Source organism: Haemaphysalis longicornis, unplaced genomic scaffold, assembly GCF_048455015.1.
Source record: "Haemaphysalis longicornis isolate Haplotype H1 unplaced genomic scaffold, Haemaphysalis longicornis Haplotype H1 scaffold_8, whole genome shotgun sequence".
In the NCBI taxonomy this organism is placed as follows: Eukaryota; Metazoa; Arthropoda; class Arachnida; order Ixodida; family Ixodidae; genus Haemaphysalis; species Haemaphysalis longicornis.
The window spans coordinates 182,889,093-182,912,375 of record NW_027526445.1 but is presented as its reverse complement, the minus strand read 5'-3'; the positions used below and the strand labels follow the sequence as shown (position 1 = coordinate 182,912,375).

Below are 23,283 nucleotides of genomic sequence, written 5' to 3'. Positions count from 1 at the left end.
TGTTTTATTCAAGGTGGCTTCACCCAACGCAGAAAACCTAGCCGTAGAGCACGCTTTACAGGCCTGCGGTACGAAGAGAGCGTTTCGCATAGGGCATTCACCAACCTTCAGGAATGGAAGTACCGTGTAGTTAAACGCGAGAAACGACAGCAGAATAGACACTAGGCACGAAGCCGTATTAAGTGAAGAGCACTTTAGGGGCTTGTCTTGTCATCATAGCTCGCTCGCTGGACCCAAGTGGAGCCACACGGCGTTCTCTCGTCGCGGCGTCTCGGAGAAATTTCGAAAGCCAAGCGGTTTATATGGTCACAAGCATTCGAAACTCGTGAATCGATGGTGCTTGTCATACATCTCCACGTTGTTTACCACACAAAAAAAAAACACTGCAGGTGCTGTTTGAGGGAAAATATACATAACTAACCGGCAGCGCCTGTGTTCATTTAGTTAGGCACGCTCGTTGGCTTGGTTTTTACGATACTATGCGAAAAAAGTGGCAGTGCAACGCCAGCACGTACGGGAGGAAAAGCAAGCAAAAAACGAAACTCCCGCCGGCGCAATTTCCGACAGGGGCTTGCGCACAGTGCGAAGCGGGCAATTTGAATTGCATCGCGTGGTAGCAGTGAGCGGATAACGGCACTGCAGCCCATTATGGCGAATCACTGTCGGCACTTCCGAAGTCTTTCACGTCGAGAAGAACGGCTTCAACATTTCTTCGTGCGATGGCATGTTGTTTATATATATAATGATGCCCTAACGTACGCCTAGTGTTAGGTTAACGTATGGGAAGCATGGCAATCAGTAGATTTGCACTGAGCGCACCCTTTGCACAAATGTGGGGCCAGCATGTAAGCGTGGATGAAATCGCTTTTTTGCCCAACGGCACATAATTTCACATGCAAAGTACTTGGTTCTCAACGATCGCATAGCACTGAATTTTTAGGGTGTGCTCAAAACCAGTATTATCATTTGATACAGTTTATGAGTGCCTTCAAACGACGATTTAGGCTTATGGAATCAGGGAAGATTTGTCGAGCGTGGACCCATTCTTTTATGCGTCCATTAGTTTTTGCTGCAGTGTTTGCTGCCAGGTGTGACACTCGCAGATAGCTTATTGTACATATCGACTGAGTGAGCTACAGTGTACATACATACATACATACATACATACATACATACATACATACATACATACATACATGCATACATACATACATACATACATACATACATACATACATACATACATACATACATACATACATACATACATACATACATACATACATACATACATACATACATACATACATACATATATACATACATACATACATACATACATACATACATAGTTACAAACACGAAAGGAGGTTGGTCAACATAGAATGAAACGCTGGTTGAAATAAATATTTTCGATGAATCGCATAAAATAAACGAAAAGCTATAGCAATCAACTAATCAGTGAGCAAATATAGCGCACGTGTAACCACCCATGCTATTTTTACGTTTCCATTCAAGCTGTTTTTCGCTGAGTCGAATTAGCAGCCTCGCGACCCCTACAGTTGCGACACAGTTTTCCTGCTGTCACGCTTATATTACAGAAGTAAGTAGGGCCCTACCTTCGTCACCAGACTTTTCATTATTCAAGTAGGAAACTCGCGTTTTAAGGCCTATATGCAATGACATATACCTTAATTACCCACCACTCAGTCGTGTTTGGATGACAGTCGTCCATCGAGTTTTATACGGACTCTCGCATACGACTCAAGCGATGCCTTTCTCGTTTCACTAATGCGAGTGAGCGAATTGCGCGTGCCGGACCCCCTATCTCGACGTTCCTCACTTCTTTGATCTCAACTCACGTATAAGAGCTGGGAACTCTAATGCAGTCATTCGAATCTCCCTACGTCTGCTGTTGGCAAGGCCGTAGATGGTTCCTCGTGAAGAGTGAGTTGTGTCCGAACATCAAAGCGCGCCCGCGATGACCATTTCCTCGCTCGACGGTACTTAGGCCTGAATTTTCTTCCTACGTGCCTAGCCTGGTGAAAGAATACGTCCTCCCTTTAAAATGATGGCTCAGAGGGGAATTTCACAACCTTAAAAGGGCTCCGAATCGACCTCGAATTAGTTATAGCCAAGGTATATTTTTCACGTCATCATATCAGTGAGCCAAGCGCAGTTAGGCACAATTACTGTTCAGAAATAAAGGCACTGCCCAAGCGGTTTTAATAGAGCAAAAGCCTTTTTGGCCAGAAAACAAACCGCCCCGTGCTTTGACTCCTTTTACAATGCCCATGCGTGCAAAATTGCACAATATTTATTACCGACTTCTCGCAGAGCTGCATTAGGCGAACAAGGAAGTGGGCGTGTTGTCGAGTAAAACCAATAAAACATTTAGAGCTAAACTACAAAGTAAGCGATACACATTTGACTATAGAAGAACAAGAAATGTGAGGTGTGTTTATTTTCTTTGTCCGCAGACGCAAACGCAAAAAAGGCAGTATAATAGGCATTTAATGCGGTAATATATACTTTTTGTATATACTTACGCACCAGTGAAGCCTTTTTTTATTATCAATAAAATGGTACTCTTTTTCTATGTTTTATCTCGCACTTGATACATCCTGTTTACAGCATACTCTGTAGCCATAGCAACCAAGGTATGGGAGAACAATAAAACAGTCCGGAACAAATTCATCGTAGAAATAAAACAGAAGGCAGCACGCCCGCTTTCCCGACCAGCTTCTTGTCACGCCTCACACAAACCTCGTGGATGCAATTTTATCTGTCCACGTTCCCATCAGATTTTATGCTCTCAACCCCCTCTCCGCCCTCTCGCTGTTGCAGGCGCTCACATTGAACGAAGGAAGACGCGAGTTTGGCGCACGCTCGAATTTCGCTTCCCACCGCTACCGGTCGTCACGACTCCCATAAATTAAACTTGCACGCTCATAAAACGCCAACAAAACAGCGCATTTGGCTCGGGGCTTTCAAGTTATGAAGAAGAAGAAATATAACTGTCCAGCCACCCTCGATGATTTTGTTTCCCGCGTCATGCCTGCTAGGTTCGCATCGCTTGGGCGCAGGAAGGGGGAGCATGGTTTAAAGCTGCCCAAATGCTGCCGTAAGCATAATCATAATGTGTAGCCAATAAAACGACGCGCCTCCCAGATAAACAATCATGGTCCTTTCTTTTCGTTGCTCCACTCTGACGCTGTGTGTATCTTTCTATATATATACGTACAAATTGGATGATACCTGTGTGCATGTGTGTGTGTGTGTGTACGTATGTGCGTGCGTGTGCGTGTTATTGCGCTGATGGCAGCTATCATGATCTCTTGAAGCGCCTTTGTTGAGATAGGGGGCCAGAAAGCCAGATAGGCAAGAATTTTAAACCGGTGTTTGTTTAGGCCAGCTTGGCGAAGCGGAATAAGACTTAAAAGCACAGAACTACGGATTGTCTTACCCTTCGTGGCGGTTGTTGGTGGCGGTAGTACCATTGGTCACTTTACCAAAGAGCCACTGGCGCGTCATGGAAAAAAAGTACCGAAATAAAAGACCCCGTCGTCACCTCAGGTGGTCATGTGGTGCCTGTGTCTCCTCACAGCCCTCTTTTGTTGTAGTGATTTTGAAGTAATGCCGTAACAACTAATGGAACGTCTATATTGAAATAAATAAAAGAATGAGCACTAAGGCGTTGCAGAGCACCAGTGCAGTCATTTTGATGTAATGATGTAACAACTAACCGAACGTCTATTTCGAATTAAATAAACGAATGAGAATGAGTGTGTTAACGCGTTAACGCACTGTTTGCTTCGAATAGGCCAAATGTTTTCTTTGCGTCTAATAGTGTTGCAATTAAGGTTGGGGGAAGTGGAGAGCTAGAGGCCTTCGTCCTGCACGGGACATAAAATGGCTGATGATGAAGATTATGAGAACGATGATTATGATTTTAATTATGAGGAAATAAGAATGACGTGTATGAACCGTGCACCGGTGCCAGTAGTTGCAATTCATACCTGCCCATAGATACCAGTGATTAGATATATCGACAGGGATGCCTAAGATGCGAGACGTTCGAGGCCAGAAACTTAAAAGTGGTGGGCTGGAACAAACGCTTGTAATTTAAACATGCAATATTTGGTACAAACAGCACCTATTGCTACCACTTGCTTTTTTCTAACCTTTTTGTCTCTCCCGACACATACATTGTTAGCTGCAAAAAAACTCCGCTTTGTGGCGCGACGTTATGTCTCTGCTGTAAACGCCGATGGGGACTACACGCTCATTTTGGAACTAAAAAAAATCTTGCACGTAAGCATACGGGTTCAGTAAACTAGAGAGAGAGAGAGAGAGAGAGAGAGAGAGAGAGAGGATATAAAAATAAAGGGAGGTTGGAGGCATCACGCGCATTCAATAAAAGCCCTAAGGAGATAACGGCGCGGGTAATAATTTTTTGAAGCCGACCAGAGTCCAAGCACATGAGCGTGACGAAAGAACCAAAAACAAACCGAAGACACCGTCGGAATAATGCGGGGCGCCTGCACATAATGACCTCGTAAAAGAACAGCGTCCGTACCCGGCACGCATAATGTAAGACAGAAAGCGAGTACTGAGGCCTCGCGGGAAGCCGTCCTGGGAACGAACTAAAAGGTTTAATAACAAAATTAAAATAGTGAATGAGAAGCAACTGTAATAGCGAACCATTGCGCTGTAAACATATTAAATATTACAAACCTGTTACTATAACTCAGTGGCAACGACAGCTGCCAGCCACCCCTGACAACCTGCACGACGCTACGTCGATCTGTCTTTGTAGGCGCCATGGTGGCCTCATTGAGTTTCGTATACGCCACAGAAGTAAAAAAAAAACATCTATTGCCATCTACTGGTTCACTTTCAACACTAGCGACATTCTTTACAATCCTACGTGCTGTCTTTTCTTTTTCAAGTGGAGTGACACTTTGTGAAATAGATCTAAATCAAGATTTGTACCGTTCTGTTTCATAAATATCATGGGTTAGGTTTGTTTTCTATTGCTTTAGTCTGAGTGTGCAGGCTATCGCCGGGTTTAATTGATGTGTTGTGCAGTCCAGGAAGGGCCGCTTGTGTACGGTTGACGAAATGAAAATTCGCGCCCGGATGGATACTGGTTCGGGATACTGGTTCGGACAATGCTGCAGGGCACATGGTTTAAGTTGCCTCATCTAGAGGACGAAGTGCACCGATGAAAGAGGGACACCAAGCTGTGGTTGCCTCTCGTTAAGGAAGCAGAGTTTGACTCACCTCCAGCGGCACAAATACAACCAACCTGGACGGGATTTGAAACCGATCCACAAGAGTGTATGAGAAGGGAAAGAGAGAAGGACTTAAAGCTCGCACGAGAAAGGGCGATGGAGCAGGAAGGAAGAGGCAGATTAGTTTCCTTTCGGCTAGCGCTGGAATCACTGCATCAAATACACTTTCCCGTTGTGGATGCGACCAGATGTAGCTTAAGAATACCATAGAGGAGGCACCGCCATAGAAGATTGATTACCCAGTGTAGTAGAAAGACTACACTAATCAGAGAGAGAGAGAGAGAGACAGAGAGAGGGAGAGATGAATGTTCATTTCTTGGAGAGATCAGTTCTAAACAAAATAGAACCTGACAGCTCCAAAGTTTCAAATAAAGGAAACGTACAGTGGTTTTTTTAGGAATAAACCAGTTATTACGCAAGGGCATAAGTTAAGACCACTGCTGCAACAAGTCGCGTGCGCTCAGTAAAAAGTATGCTATGTCGAACATATACCCTTCCTACAGTAACAGTATGTGATTAGGATGTATGCACCTAAACATAGTACTGATGGAGGCGAAAAGCAAACAAGCTCGTGTGTACGAGATTTCGGCGCACGTTAAATATCCCCAGGTGGTCAAAATTAACCCGGAGTCCTCCACCACGGCTAGCCTCATCACCTGCGTTGCGTCGGCGCGTTAAACCCTGCAATCAATCAATCAATCAATCAATCAATCAATCAATCAATCAATCAATCAATCAATCAATCAATCAATCAATCAATCAATCAATCAATCAATCAATCAATCAATCAATCAATCAATCAATCAATCAATCAATCAATCAATCCATCAATCAATCAATCAATCAATCAAGCTAAACATAGTGGGCATATGCAGGCTTTCTTACGACATCGGAATGTTATGTAGTAAGCCAATAGGCATGTATGTACAAATAATAGGAAGTGGTCATAACGGAGTACACATAATTTCAGATATACGACAATGATAAAATAGGTTAACACCTAAACACTCTGCATCTCTGGCTTTTGCGATCCTGCAGGCGACTGACTTCGGTTAAATATCGCGTTTTTATTGCCCAAGATCCCGAAAACAAAGAACGTCCAATCTGTTTTTGCATCGGCTTTTATCCGCCATTCATGACTCAGCGTGACGGGAAAAAGGATAGATGAGCTGAGATGCGCATTAAGAAAAGAAACGAAAGACAAAGATGCCACCAAAACAATAGAGAGCGCCAGGCAGACCGATTGTCCTGGCTGGCAGATGGATATTTCATGTTTCTGCTCCGGAAGAAAAAGACACTGGGCTTTCAACTCTCTCATCCGCCCTCCAGAAAGACACAACGTTCTTCTTCTCCGCCGAGCACTCAAGCACAGCTCCCAGAATTAAGACGACAACGTATTGTTACCGAAACAGGCACCGATGAAAGCCTCTTTACCGATAAAACTCGACAGCAGCACTTTGGATGTTTTTGTGCCAGAATACACGCTACTTTGACAGAATTTTTCAAATACTTTGCACTCCAGGCGAGTTCCGCGGAAAGTTAGAAACTGTGTAGTTTTCGGTATCAAATTTTTTTTGTGTTGGAAAGACTTGGCTTAACTGCAACGAAACGCAGACCGAATGCCAGTGTTATACCTTAAACAGATCTACTGCTATTCCCATGTGATTCCTTCTCATAACAATTTAACGAGATTTCTATTACTTCGCCGTCCGTATACAATCAACGGAGTGATTTCTGCCTGAATGTTTCGTTTCTTCCGCCAGGATGATTGCTGTGCGCGACCAGAAAAAGACATGAACTCCGCATTTTAGTGGATTACAAAGTACGTCGTCTCGTCTCAACAGAACACTGTTTTTGGCGTCAACTTGTAAATGTTGCAGCGGGATGTTGTTTAGGAAACACTGTAGTTGGACAACGTACACTGGTTTGCTCTATATAAACATGACTAGAGCACCATGCGGCCACGGGAATACTGTCTGATTATAGGTTTGTGCGCTTAATTTTCCCAGAACGCTACGTCTGCAACGAAGAATGAGGAGCAAGGAGTTCAAGCTTCACACCTTGGTTATTGGAGCTTGGACACTGCTTATCAACGGTTACGGATGTTTATTGATAGAACACCAGTAAACGAATTCAGCCGGTGATAATCTGCCGTGCACGGACCGTCTGCTAATGTTTCCTCATTGGCTGCCATTGATGAACGTAACTGTTGCAGACGGCATGCTGGCACATTCATCAGTGGAGTTTGTGTCATTATCAGGGAACAGAAGCGAGCAAGCGAAATCACTGAAGCATACCCAGTGATGTCAGTCTCCACAAGAATGTATCTTGTATGCATGTATCTTGTGGCATTGTAGGAGTGCGGAATCACGTTCGGGACAGGCAGCCGATGAGAGAGCACTAGCGCACTGTCACGTGTGCTATAGATTTCCAACGGCTACATTTTGATATTCCGCCAACTGACGTTACAAGCCGCTTATATGCAGTCACAACCCTGATAATAGCAAGTTGAAATTCGAATTTTGTCTTGGTAATCTGTTCTTGTAACTGTCGCGGTGTGTGCAAAAATTAGACGTTAACCTCAGATGCCCTTCCAGTTAGCCCCAGCTACGCACATAGCCTTTTCGGTGTAATAGTAGCCAGGTGGTGGTTTCACGTGGCCTAGCTGCATTGAAAAGTAACATGGGCAATCTGGATAAAAAAAAAATTACACCATCTTCCCGCAGGGGAACCCTGAGTAGTATGCGAAGCAGCCATGGGGTCGACTGAAGTTCCCATTAGTTTTCCGGTCGTCGTTTCCGTTGACGTTCAGCTTCGCGTTCCTTCGTTGTATCAGTAGCTTCTTGACGTAGTTTGAATGAGTGAAGGACATAAGGCGCGTTAGTAGCTCATGCTCCCGTATCGGTTTGTAGCGCAGTGGAAAGAGTGCCACGTACTTCCCGTTGCGGCCAGAGAGTCGTGGGATCGAAACCGGGCGCCGCCTATCTATTTCTTTTTATAGTGGACTGCGCTGACGTCAGCCCTAACGGTGACGGGGCTGAAGAGACGCGCATGCGCAGTGGAGTGCGGACGGCTGACAACGACAACGAGGGAGGGAGGGACACAGCCCTGAGCATGAGATTATTCGCATCTAAAAAAACGATGTTATTTGTTCCCTTTTGTTGAAAATTTAACCAAAGATGCTGCGGCAGCACTAGGAGAAGAATGTGCGCGAACAAAAAAGCGCGCTTCTTGTACAACTTCTATAGCTTCCCAGAGGATATAAAATTTACTCGAAACTCGTCCTACCACTGGGAAAAAGCCCTATTTAATACCTTTTTGCAAATTCATTAAAGAACTACTCATATTCAGCGTTTCTCTTTTCGTAGACAGGGATCGTCCGCACTCAAGGTGGAGCTTAAATAGGGCGCAAACATTGGCAAGCTGTGGATTCCAAATGCGCTAGCTGTTGTCCCCTCAAAATAGCCTCGTTCACGGCGTGTCAGGCGCGTCATTTCGCCGTGGAACATCGCGCTCACCGAGCTGTAAGACCACTCTACCACCAGGCGAGTTGGCCGGCGCCTAAATGTGGACCACTTCGGCAAACGTCTCGAGTAGCAAATGTAATCATGGCGGCAGTCTGGAGTCGGTTCGAGAGGACAGGAGGGAGGGCTGGGGACGAGAGGGCTTCTCGGGAAGACGCCTCCCAAGACGGCTCATCCATCGCACTTGCCCCTTCCCATTCAACCCGTCCCCGTCGCCAAGAGTTTCGAACAGCGTCCCCCTTTCCTGGAATAATGCAGCGTCTGTTACAAGAGGGTAACGAACGCAATGGCGCCCGAGGCGAGCCGTGTGGACAGAAACGGAAGCCGCGCTGTTTCCACAATGAACGCTGAGTCATCGTCGCTTTGTCTTGACTCCGGAGTATGGGGACGCCGGCCAGACGAAGCGCCGTTAAGTGAGCGCGCGCTTTCTAAAAGTGTTTCGAGATAATATCCAGCCTTTGGATTACATTAGGATACATTTGTAACCTACCAATGGGGTTTTACAAACCAGCGATGGGAATAAACATGTCTTACAATAATAACTCTTAAAATAAAAATTATTTAGCTTGTTTGTATAATAAGAATCTTTAGAATAATAACGATTCTTTAGAACTCTTCAGCTGGTTCCGGATTGCCGTTAAGAAGGTACGTACGCAATAATGCGCGCACTAACTCGGTATTATATTAATTTTCAGGTAAATGTACCGAATTTACTTCGAGGTCTGATAGTAACCGCATTAGGAACGCGACATGGACTGCAAAATTACAAGCGGCTTTAAGTTTTTCCATGCTTGGACAAAAATCAAGCACTCAAGCGACCTTCACCAAGAACCCATGGTAGGCTGGTATTCGTCATGTTTTAGCAGGTGTGTAAAAGCCATTGCTCCAAGATGTTCCAATTTAGTCCTGCCACGTGCGTGGACACCTGGGTGACTTGTTAAGGCTATCTTAACAAGGCTAAGACGGCAAGATGTAGCGGAATTTAGCAACCTGACAATCGCTTATGGCTTCTTTTTACCTCTCTGCTTTCAAGAGGACATCCGACTTGTTTTCGCTTAACAGCACTACGAAGACAACATGCGAATTCCTTTTGGTCCAAGGATTAGAGAGCTTATACTTCACTACAATGCTTGTCGACGGCAAACAATGCCAGCATAACCCAGAATTTAGTGTTTATAGCGGTTGGCTTCAAATTACCTGCTTACTTCTTCTTTTTGTGACGCATTAAGAGCCCATTGAGCGATTGGGGAGCAGAAAAAAAACTGTTGACCGCAAAGACACTCGGATATCGTTAATGATGGAGGAGGGATTCTATGGAAGGGCTCAGACCAAATAAATATTGCACTTTGAATATTGGCATATCGTTTCCGTGGCAACTGCGGAGCGACACGGGATCTTGAGTTGCATGGGTCATGGTTCGTTTAATGGAAGTCCTTACCTCTACATTGCCGCAGCAAGACAAACGACTACTTTGCTATAAAAAGGGAAAATTGTCTGTGGACCCGACGCCAATGAATCACTTAGTTATCATGAAGGACAGACAATGGTAGCGCCGAACTGTCACTTAGCCATTAGGCTGAGACGGAAAGCCGGCACGCTCACATTAAAAAGGCACAAGTCGAGTGACATGCATAAATATCTGTCGCCTCACGGGACGCTTTTTTTTATTTGGGGCTTCGCGATCTCTCTGCGCTGCAACTCTCGACTGTTCGCATGCTCTTCTTCTGCGAGCAGTTTAAAACTACTTCGTTACACACTAACGTTTCTGAGCGGTCATTATTCTCTCCTCGCGCGTCTTCCCAAGTGACGACGCGATTCTCGGAAGCTGCGAGATTCCGCTAAGGGGGATGTAATGGTCTGCACTGCGCTAGTATTTTGCACTCTTATTAGAAGCCTTGCCCGCGAGGGGTTATTTGTTAGCGGCGATAATTCGTCGTGTGCATTAACAAATGGTTCCAGTTTTTGTTGGTCTGAATAAAAACCTTGGTTGTCACTGCAGAAAATAAAATATTTTTCAATTTTATTAATCCATTTATATTAAATGTGAAAGCCTTACAAAATTGTTTTAGGGATAAAACAAAGTGTAATTACTTTCTACATTTTCAAAATGTGGGTAGAAGGACAACACCATTTATTTTACAGTGTTTCAGTTTAGGCAGACGACCGCATGGGGATCACAATAGGGGCAGGCTTGGCTATTGTAAGCGGCATTGCTTGTTTTATCTGCTTATATCATCGCTGATAGCAGTGGCTCCAACCAGAGGGTTGTAATCAGCGAATTTCGCCTCCCACCAGGTTTTCTTCTTATTTATAAGAATTCTATGCTGTAGTTTTATGCGTGTATATTAGGTGCGTGTTCTTCAAATAGTTCTCAGTGCCAGCAAATCAGCGTATGCATAGGGCATACATGGAAGAGGGGGAGGAAGAATGCCTTTAATGATGAGGATAAGTCTGCCTGGCAGCGAGCTTGGCTTGCTACTCCACATGAACATGAGAGGTGCGAAAGTGAAGGGAAACGAAGACACAAAAACTCATACAGACACCACAAACGCAAATAAGCACACAGAAACTGACAGACGCAGGATCGCTCACACAGCACACGAACAGTAGTTAAGGACGCAGGCAGGGCCGTATATCTGAAGGGATAGTTTCCCAATAATTGCTTTCCTACTTTAAAAAATAAACAAAAGCACGAAACGCTAAACATTTCCCTCTGTTTCCCCTCAAGTCAAACGCCCCTCGTTACGTAAACATGACCTTAGAAAACTGGGATTGACAAGAACCATTAACTAGCAACCTGTGCTGCTGTTATAGCAGAGTGATTTTTTTCGGAGCGCTAATTCCACAATCACAAATGAGTCACGGCCAAAAGTTTCTGCTTGGGTACATGCGCACCATTGCTTTGCAGAGATGTTTTGAGGTTGCGATGAACAAAGAGACTAAGACAGTTGTTTTAGCCTACCGAGCGTTAGCTCTGCACACGAAAGATGGGCTTCCAAAGAAGCCATCCGACTTCTTTCGTTGGAGTGCTCCCTGGAGTTCACTGCATAGCACCGTTCGCTCCTGAACTTGCCACGAGGTGAACAAAAAGGCTCTTTCAGCGTGCGGCAAATCAAGCCTATGAATGGCTCGTCGACGTTCCGAAGCTCGAGCGACGCTGTACGATGGGCTGAGGCACAGGAACGACAGTGGTTGCTGAACCACAGTTTGAGCGGGGGCGATCCACATTACCTGTCGGAAGTGTGATGAAAGGTCGAAATTAGCGCTCAGAAGTGAAGAGCTGTGCTAACTGATTACGTGTACCAATAAACACGACATTGAAAGTAAAACAAAAAGGCAGATAGCAAAGCTCAGGGTAAACGTTTAGGTCAATTTTCACGTGACCGCGTCGGGTAATTATGAGACATACGTGACCTGGGGGACGGGGGGGGGGGGGGGGGGGGGGGGGGGGGGGGGAGGGTTGCAGGGCGGTACACGTAAGGCAATAAACAGGACCGAAAAAGGCAAAACGAAATGAAACCTTTTGCACCCGCAGTGTCTGCCCAGTTTCACATTGCCTTGCTGTGTGAAGATCACGTAAGACGCGCCACATGCCAAACGCACCGCTACAAGTTACTTTGATTAGAGAAACAGTAGTTTTGTGCGCCTAAAATGCCTAAAACAGTGAACCAGTTTTCAAATAGGAGTATCCTGATATAGCCTTCGCCAAACATCTTATGAAGTTGCACAAATTATCACTCCATACAGCCACAAACTGATGGCGATGTGAGCCTGCAGTTAGAGGCATCGAATTTCTCGCACAATCAAAATGAGTATATTTTCCAGGTGGGCAACTGTTTATCGTGCCGGGAACTTTTTTGTCTCACCCCAATGCGGGTATTCTTTACCCTTTGCGCACGACTTCCACAAATGTTCCGCGGAAAACCCCTGCACAGTATTTTATTCAGACCCCCACGCAAAGCGTTAGAAACAAGAATTTCGCGAAGGTGTCTGCGGAGACCGAGAGGCGATCTCGTGAGATATCACCGGTTGGGGTTGTTGGAGAAGGACTACGCGCTTACGGAACAGAGAACGTGGACCGAGCAAATGGCCCGTCGATCGGCTTCGGCGAGGCTTTGATGTACATCGCATGCAAATGAGCGCTGCCGCCCCAGCCCTTTTCCGCTCTCGCCGATAGATGGATGAAACCGCGGGAGCCGTCAGCAACGGAACGTCTCTCTCTTCACCTCCCCTTCGTTCTCAGCCTTGATTTCAGGGAAGACATTCTCGCTGTAAGATGGAGAGAACGCGCACAGTCGCTGAATGGGGAACAGCCGCGACAGGCTGGGAGGGAATGATTCATGCGCAAAAGATGAACGCGCTACAAGGGAACCTGACAACCGCTCTTTCCTCAAACCGCAGCTCTGTTCCGTACACATAGACGAGCACTCGCCTTTGGCTACGGGGCGCGGTCGATCATGCAGAGCCAGCCATAGGCGTGGCAGAAATTGAGCGCGCTGCGTTTTGGTACTCGACGGTTGCAAGTTCCCGTTTTCGTCGTCGTAAGCGCTGTAATGTTCAAACACATACGAGCAATAAAATGGAACATGTTCACTGAGTGGGATGACGAAGATCTTTAGTCACCAAGTAAATAAACGAAGTGAACTTGATAAGATTCTTTGTACCTTTTCGTTGATGCTGTTTTTATAAAAAAAATCCTTCTTTTTTTAAAGGGGAATAGTTATGGGCTTCACGGGGCAGTACGCGAAGCGACGGCGTGTGGCCGGATTCTTTGTATCTCCTAATACCTCTCAGAAACCTGTATTCGCCCCTACTTACCAACTTTTCTCGGCTTTCACTGTTGCGATACCTATCGGCACTTGATTTCCAATCAAGGTTGCTGGTCATTTCATTCCTTCCGCACGTACAGTGTATCCATGTTTACCTGTGGCAGATGGCCGTCTCGAAAGCCGCCGAAAAACCACCGAACACGTTGTCTATCGAGCGGCGCATTGTCTACATGTAGGGCGCACTTGTCAGTAAGCAGATGACTGTCACTTGAAAGTTACCGTGTAACAGGTATAAGACAGGGTTCGTGGTTTTCTCTGCACCTTATTGTCATTGCTTCCTATATTGCTCTGACTGTTTCGGTGAAGGAGTGTAGTGACGATAAATATCTTCTTTTTCCTTCTAATGTTGAAAAAACAGTTGAAGTGGGACGATTGCATCAAATACATTAAAATTGCAAGTTCTCTAGAAATCACAAAACACCAGCACATTGTTCGACAGGTTCATTAAATAGCACTGCTATGGCGCGGGAAGTAAGCACTTCTATGAGAAAGTGATAAGTAATTCAAGTGTTGTTAGTGAGTAATGGTCAGGGTTACGTAAAGGTAGCTCATGCTTCAGACCCTAGAAGTAAACGGATGCCGCGGTTGCTTCCGTTTTGGGCTTCACAGTACGGCCGGCCTCTCAACCACTTCTGTTCCTCTCACGCAGGGCTGCGCAGCGGCTCAACCTGTCGTCGAAGCGTCGCCGTCGCCACGGCGGCGGATCGTCATCCGTCGGAGCCGAGGGTTCGCAGTCGGCGGAAGGCCCGGTGTTCGTGACCCGCTACGCCGAGCTCATCCGGGACGCGCCCCCCGCAGCCCCTCCCGCTCTCCTCAGGGGACTCAGCCGCAAGGACACCGGACTAGGAAAGGTCAGCTGCCACAGAGTTCTTCCCCGGGTGTCTAGAATTACGGGTTTCTCAGCGGCTAACGCGTGGTTCTGTTGAGCTCAAGGACGCAGGTTCGCTTCCCAGACGAGGCGGCCGCTTTTCTGATGGAGGCGAAGAGCGAAAACGCCCGTGTGTTCGAGAATTCGGCGCACGTTAAAGATCCCATGCATGTGGTGGAAATTAATCCAGAGCCCTCCAGTACGGCACGCCTGATCGCCTACGTTGCGTCAGCGCATTAAACCTCATAATCAGTCAGTCATTAATCGAGAATTGCGGGTTTAGAGAAGAGACATCCGGAGTGGCTCATACCACCGCCGAATATTGTCACGCAGTGAAGACGGAAGCGAAGGTCTGGCAGAAATGAGCGTTTATTGGAGCGAACTTGTGCTTCGGGATGAACTCCGGAGCAGCTAAAAAGCAGTCAACAAAGTGACGAGCGCGGACGACTGTGAGCGACCGAATGCCGAAGCGCTTTCTTTCCATGAACGTATCTGTAGTGCTATCGCTTCTAGAAAGATCAAAAACGCTTTAGATTAACCTAGAACAGACAAGGATAGTGACCGCAACGCAACATCCTTTCCACATAAAAACAAGATTGACGGTGTGACCTACAAAATGGTGCAGAAACGGGTGCTTCGTTTTAAACGCAAGTTAAGAAAGCTGGGCGTCGCCAGACGCTGAAAACAAAACGCAAGAAGAATAATGAATAGGCAATGTTCATGGCAGTAAGATTTAATTATGCCGAAATCACGCCGAAATGTGTCGGTCCGCGCATGCGTACGTAATGGCGTCCTACGTCGTTGTCGCTATCAAAGTCGGTATAATGTTATTAAAGACGATAGTCTTTCTTTGGCTACTTAAACCCAGAAATTTTGGTCTGTCTGTATGTCTGTCTGTGTGTCTGTCCGTCTGTCTGTCTGTGACCCGATTCAGCCACCCGGCCAAAGCAAAACAATGCCTGCGCAATAGTCTTATATAGTCACAGCTAAATCTACCCGTCTATGTCCGGTGTAATGTTCATACTTGTCAACATTGTTGAAGAAGAACAGGACATTAAGCAAATATGAGACAACAAATCCATAAAGAAGTGATATTTGCAGTGTTCCTTTATAAAAAAATCAAACATGCTTGAATTTGCGAAATTAAATACTTCATCAACTGCAGAAAAAGAATTTACTACGCCGTCGCCTGCTGTCGCCCGCGCCACTATAGCTTCTGGCGCCATTTTAAGAAATCAACCGGCAACAGTTACGCAAGGTTTCACTAGATAGGTTCCACGTTCTGCTTGCAACGCACGTGGAGTAGGGAAACGTGGTTCTATAAACGCTGAAGTAGGGCGCCTCGATTAACGCGCGTCTTCGCCGTACGGCAGCGTTCGCATCGAGACACCCGGTTTGGAGCAGTGGAACGGGGGAAATTTAAAGTGATTTGCAAACCTTTACCTTGGGAGGAGCGCGACGCAAGAGGAACAACATGAGAGGTGAGCAGGAAAGCGAAGGGAGGCATTTACTTCGCAAAAGCCGATAAAGACTATCGTCTTTTGACGGCATTTGCAACGAAAGGAGCAGATACGCGGCCAATTTTTTCTCAGGCGTTCGCTTTCATCGTGGGATGATTTTTCACATTGTTCAGGTGAAAAATTCTTTCCTGCATGCGTACGTGACGACTTATCATCATAGCTATTACCGGAACCGCCCCTCCCCCCTCCAACTAACTGGGGATGACCCTATCCCACACAAGCATGGAGGTGCAGAGTGAGATATAGGTCACGGTAGGGAGAACAGTCATCCCTCTACTCGGGGACGTTATCGACGAGAGATATTGAAAGATAAGCAGGGTGTGGAGCTTCGTTTCCCCCTTTCCCTATGCTGCTCAACCAACCCTCAGTCATAGGGAAGCACGTTAGTTAATAGTTACCGGCGTTCCCATCAGAGTCGGTGGTCTGGCACTACTATTTTTAGCTATGCTAGTAACTTATCTATTATTTGTTGATTCCACTGAACGGTATGATGCATGCTGAGAATATAACCTGGCGGCTATACAAAACAATGCGACATGCTTTACAAGTCAAACGAGAAGAAAAAGTTTGGCGATATCATGTAAGGAAGGGGGGGGGGGTACCAAATGGAAGCATGAAATCTGAAAGACATCCCCGCATCCCCGCGGTCGGCGTCATTGTCCTCTTGCAAGTCCAGAGTCAAAACTGGATGAACCCCACCCCCCTTCTGGCCTTGATTGGAGACGTTGATATTACAACTTCAGTGAGATGTTTTGCGAAACTTAAGTGGGCTCAGTGGTTGCTTGATCTGGATCGTTATATTGTAATTTCAACCCTTCCAACGTAAACCGAATGAAACACTTTTCGTCCGCCTTGCAGACACGTACACTGCAGTCACAGATGAATATCCCCGGATGGTGTTACAAATGCTGCTCGATTCTCTGGTCGCTCTCCACACAATATCACGTTGACAGCATTACCTTGTCTGTTACCTTCGTTGCTCGTTATAGGCACGCAGCTATTCTGGAGTACCAACTATAGCCTTTCTATAGCGTCGTTACAACACAGATACAATACAATACGATACAACACAATACAATGCAATGCAACACAGTACGATACAATACAATACAATACAATACAATACAATACAATACAATACAATACAATACAACACAATACAATACAATGCAATAAAATGCAATACAATACAGCTTGAAAGCCTCATGCACGGGATAATTTCTAGGCATGTGAAATATTTTGCTATTCATGCAATATTATAAATATTCTATGTTATTATTTTACCACTATTTAGGTATTATACTAGTTAATCAATTATTGAGGCCATGCCCCATATGTGTATTTCGAATAGGTGTGTATGTGCAAGGAGCGGTTTTTGTTGACACACGGACTCGAAAACCGAACATAAAACCCTAGCCACATAATGGCTCACTGTAAAAAGACTATCAGATACCGGTGTTCCATCCGTACTACCAGCCTAAGACCCTTTTCTACTTGATTCTCCTATTGAGATTAAGAAGCAATTAAAAAGTTACACATGTGTACATTATACAAAACAATGGTGCAATTGCGTAATGGCCAGAAAACTGGAAACAAACATTGAACGAAGCGACCGCCTCAGCTGGGTGTCAAAGTTTCAGCATGGAGACATTGTGGGCTCCGGATGTATACCTTCCGCACATAGAGCCCCTCTCAGATATTTCTTTTGCCACGCGCACCCAACTGCTAAACTAGGTCAGACAGCGCTTAAAGGCCACAGTTTAGCGCCTTTATCTTGTTTCGCATCGCTCGCCTCTCGCCCATCGCAATAGGCACGGCAGAACCGGGACTACATACAAGCATGATCGCTTATTCAGTCCCGACGTTTTCCACCCGAAGCGCGAGGTATCAGCGATAGCGCGAGAAAACGGGCAACACCTTTAAAAAATAATGGGAAAGCCTCCGGATTACTTTCTGATTCTCTTTTCTGTTTTGTTGTCATTCATGGCTTAGGGTATAGTACTGTTAGCGAGTTCATCCGTATCAGTTAGCACGACTGAGGACAATTAAGTCATCAGTAGGGTGGTTTTGATAGCAGTGTCGCCCATCGTTCTGGTCAAGAAGGTGTTGTCACGGCGTAGCAGGCATTTTGCGCCCTCCGTGCTTCGGAGGCTTCGCAATTAGGCTGAAAGGTACTCAACTCACTCTCTCCCTTTGTGTTAAGGCTGGGACGATAGGACTGCCGCAAAGCCAGGCGAAACCGATAAAGGGACCCCATAACCGACCTTTGTGGGCGGAAATCGCGCGACACGTCTTTGAATGAACGCAGGACGCGCAGTCGTAGCGTGGAACCTGCGAAAAACTAATAAGAGTAATCGGAAAAGATAGAACAGAAGGGGGAAGGGGGAGGCAATGATATTGGCCAGCTACCTTTATTTTTTAATCGTTATGGGCCAAAATGGGGCAAAGCGATGCTACTGCGACTTCAAATGTGCTCGCATAAACAGGAAGGAGTGCATATATACGCACAGAATTACTGTACTTGCTTTTCTCTAGTGTCGCGCACTATATATTACTAGCTGTTCATTCATACAGTTAATATAGATTGCTAAACTTTCGGAAAAGCCGCTAGTTCGTGCTGCCTGTATAGATGGCGGCCGCATACAAAAACAGAGGGACAATTTGCAGCGGAAGCAAGTTTCGTCAATGCAATCCGTGAGTGTTTTAGAAGCTGTAACATTTGCGGAAGCAGTAATCCGCTGACATTTTTTCACTCAACAGTGCAAATTCCGCTGGCCGTTTTTGCAGAAAAATGGAACAATTTTTATTGATCACACATTGGGATATGAAGATGTGTTTGTAAAAACAATTTCTGAAATAAACTTTGATTTTCTGCTTATGCTTCTCTGGGAAGCCTCCTCTAGAAGTGAATTCGGCTGTCATAGCTCTTTCCTTACTACTGATTATACCAGACCGTACCCTTCCGCCTTCCTGACCCGCCGCGGTGGCTCAGTGGCTAAGGCGTTACGCTGCTGAGCACGAGGTCGCGGGCTCGATTCCCGGCCGCGGCGGCCGCTTTTCTGATGGAGGCGAAAAGCAAAAACGCCCGTGTGTACGAGATTTGGGCGCACGTTAAAGATCTCCAGGTGGTCAAAATTAATCCGGAGCCCTCCACTACGGCGCGCCTCATCGCCTGCGTTGCGTGGGCGCGTTAAACGCCGCAATCAATCAATCAAAACCTTCCGCCTTCCTGTCCAAAAACCGGGTCAGCTCCTAAACTCGAAAAAGAAAAAGAAAGCGGGAGTAAAGTTTTAGCGGGAAAATAGCTGAAGCGACGGTACGCACGTGGAGACAGCAGGGCAGTGAAAATCGTCTCCGTAAAAGTAACGGTGTGAGCCCGTTTAGAGACGGAAGCGGACAGGAAGAGCGTAGAAGGAGCCGTTGTTTTTACGACCAGGACTTCCATCTTCTCGCTGTCCGACCAGTGGGCTTCGCCATAGGCGCAGGCGACCCCTATGGTAGTGGAGACCCGCTCGTTCCCTCTGCACCCGTGTTATTCTCACAGCTATTCCTACTTCCGCCGCAAGTGATGTCTCTTTAGTTTAAGCCAATAACAAGTCGAAAAGGTTTTAATGACCGCGCTGTCATGACACTGCCAGCCAGCACATCCTCTCTCAAGGGCTTAAAGGTGGCACCGAATCGCAGACTTTTATTTCTGGCAGTCCACGCATTGGATACAGGCGGCCTTCTTTTCTTTCTCTTTAAATAATTCCTACTGTACAGTTGTCCTCTGTCAGTCTCACACCTCAAATTCTTTTCCTCTTTACTGATTTTCTTGCAACTGCTATTTGAGCCTGCCGCCAAAGTGTTCTGGACGCTTTTAGCACTTTAAATACTACCGGGGCACTTTCGCATAACGTAAAGAAGACTACAGTACGTTAGGCCGGCTGAGGAATTTCACACAGAAACAGCCTTTGCGCGTTTAACAAGTCTGTTATTTCTACGGCCCTAAAGTTGTCGTAGAATTAACCCAATGGTGACCTTGCGTGACGGCAACACAGTTGGCCAATCGGCAATCGGTAAACGGGCGAAAAAGGAGGCTATCGATGACGGCATGAGAAACGGACGAATTTTTTCGTAATAAGGCTGCCACAATGGGGCATGGGACCTCTGGGCGCATATCGCAGTACGCAATAATCATGGCGGAGTCTCGAGTGGGCAGAATTTCTGCCGAAGGGGGCACGTCTTAATAGCCGTGGAATGACAATCGTTAGAGAAAAAATAGAAAATGTTAAATTTTTTGGCTGCTTCCGCCACTTGCATTTTTTCTCGATGCTGCTGCAAGGAACATGCTTTATAAGAATCGGTATACTTTTTAAGAGGACAAATTTCCCTTTCGCTTGCTACGGGACCGTCCAGAGCTGCGCGCATTGTTCAAGAAGCCTGTGCCAGAAGCTTCTATTTCAGGGGAAAGCGTTCGAATCTAGTGTTCGCATTATTTATTATTTGGTCTGTTGCTTGGCTGCCTCAGATGTGCTTAAGTAATTATTAAAGCTGAGCTTTAGTGTCCTCGGTAATGCAGGTGTATGCCAATACGCCCTGCAGGAAAGCCAACGTTTTCTGGCGACGATGATGAATAATTGTGGGTGAAGTGAAAAACAAAACAAAACAAAACAAAAAAAAAACGCTCCCCGGGGCCGGAATCGAACCTGGGTCCCTCGCGTTATGAATCATCCGGCGCCTATCCGATATCCATTGCCGAAGCGAACTCCAAGCAGCAGGTACGGATTCGCGCCGTACACCCCAAACCCAAACGTTAGGCCTGCTGAGTGCACACCCGGGAGTTTTTTTTTTTTTTCCCGAGCCATTTTCAGGGCATCAAATGAATGAAAAAAAAAAGGATAAAAAGAAAGAAAACTTACGGGAGGCAAGCGGCTTCACGCACTACAAAATGCCGTGTAGGCCAGACTCAGCAAGAAAGTCCAACAGCTGCTTGTAAAAATTACCATGCGTCCACCGATGAATATCGCGCGGATGGCCTAGTTGATGTGGGTGCTCTAGAAAAGTGGTGCGTACCTATAGAGTAGCACATACTCATAGTGTGGGATTGGCCAACAAAAGGATCCATCACGAGAAAGCTTCGCGTTCCACCATCGTCGTCGTGAGACGGAGGGGTGCGTGATCTTTTAACAGCGAAGCTGTTTAGCAATTCGTTTAATCCGGCGTTTTACGAAACTCAGTGTAAGAGTATAAGGGAAAGAAATCGCCGGAACCGGCAAGATGCGAACCTGTGTCTGGTAGATCAACGGAGGTAGAATCATTCCGCTTATTCACGGGGCTACGTCCGTGAGTTACTACCCGAGAATCAAACGGCTTACTTAATCGGCTGTGACTGTGGGCCGAGGAATCACGTCACCTGCTCGACACAGAACATGTGATAGGGTAGAGGTTGCACCTGCGGGCGCCTGGTTTAACTGTGTGCGTTCTGTTCGTTTGTTCTGCTTCTTCTATTTGCTTGTTGAATGAAGAAAAACTCGTTGCGGCAGCGAAGAAGAAGCAAATCGACTGTAATCGTAGATTTAAACCGTCGATCGTAAAAGTTGCGCACAGCTTCGCTACCTTCAAGTCTTACGCGTAAATTAAGTGTGAGCCTCTTTAATTTGTTTTTTGATCTGGTATATAAAAACGACAGAAATTATGCCGTAGATTTCCAGCAAGCGCATTAAAAACGTCAAAGCGGCTATCTCGATAACTCCATAATTTAAGCAAGAACCGCGTAGCATGCGTAGTTGTAACTCAAGCGTAATACGTTCATCCATGCTCTGTTGAGTACTTCCCTGTTCTTTCATGACTACATCTTCCTTGCTGTGTCGCTGGCATGTTCACTCTTCGTTTCCGACCGCCTGAAGCAAGCACTGAAGGCAGGATAGCATTAACAAGGAAGGTGATCGTTTATATAACGTATAAGTGAAGTCAATGATTCCTCACTGTAAGAAAAATCCGTAAATTAACGACGCCCTAGGATTCCGGCAAATATACACATCACCAAGCTATCTCAGTGGGCATGTAGCCCTCAGCTATGGCGCTCTTCATATAAGCGCAGCTAGATATCAAGCAACAATTTATCTGTACGCAACCTCTGTCCCGTAGTGATCGCGACCACCATAATCCCCGTGTTCCCAATCCAGGATGACCCGTGTAAGCACATAAAGAATTAATGCGGCACACACGACCCTAATATTCTCGAAGTAATCAGAAAGACAACACACACTTTTTTTATTTTATATAACTGGCTTTTTTACAACTTGTTGAACCCGATTCCGTCCCCAACAATCACAAATATGAACAATGTTCCAATTTCGCCGCTACAATACGTCAGCAAGGGTGTCATCAGGGACGGCGAAGGAAAGCGAGTAATCATTATGTAACTCTATACTAGAATTAAACCGGCATGACCAATGGAAACTAGGGGGACCACTACATCCGCACAGTAACGTTCATTGGTGATAGCTTTGTCGGCGGCCACCAGTGGCCCAAACTGGTTCTCTGCGAGGTCACAGGAACAGTGCGAGAAAATCGCTGGCTTGTACCTATAAAACAAGGAAAAAAAAATATCCACACGATGTACAAAATTATGCACACAAGATGTACCTATGAAAAGTAAACGCTAGAAATTCCGGGCCATATCCACTAACGTGAATCATGAGGAGGTGCGAAGCATGCTGCATGCAGCGTATAAGTGTATTCAAAGATTGTGAGTCTCTCACTCTTGCAACACGGCGTGCACTCATCGGGAGCCGGAGAAGCGCCGGTGGGAGGAGCAATCGAGCGCTTGCTGAGGTGGTGGCGCCCTCTCTTGCGTTGAACAAGATTTAGGCAATTAAATGAGAGACAGACTGGCCGTAAGTTGTCTTCGTGTCATACGATGCAGCATGTTAAGAAGTATGCTTTACAGGAGAAAACCTGGCACTTGAAGCCAATTTCGACGCGTAATTTAACAATTTGCTGTTATTAATGCAATTAAATCTTGATTGCTTCTGTATTCTAAATTAGTTTAAGTCAACATCATGCCAGTTTATTATGAATTGGTTTTATTCATTGTACACTTGTTTTTTGAACATCGTTTGACTTTATTACCGTGACTACATAAGACGGCTACAGGAGACGCCGACAGCCCGAGCCCCTAAAGGTGTTTCGTCCCTAAAAACGATCCGATAGCATGGCGGATTTATGCTCCCGGAAACAACGTACGAAGCCGATTCTCTG

At 45.9% G+C, this 23,283-nt stretch overlaps 1 protein-coding gene across 1 annotated transcript in view; it reads left to right on the top strand.

The window, feature by feature from the left end:
• The window catches only part of LOC144149272 (uncharacterized), a gene marked incomplete in the record, with an annotated part of 436,446 nt that overhangs the window by 351,242 nt on the left and 61,921 nt on the right, over positions 1-23,283 (top strand). Inside the window, 1 exon segment of the mRNA XM_077680825.1 lies at positions 14,300-14,501. Coding sequence (XP_077536951.1) covers positions 14,300-14,501 — 202 coding nt within the window.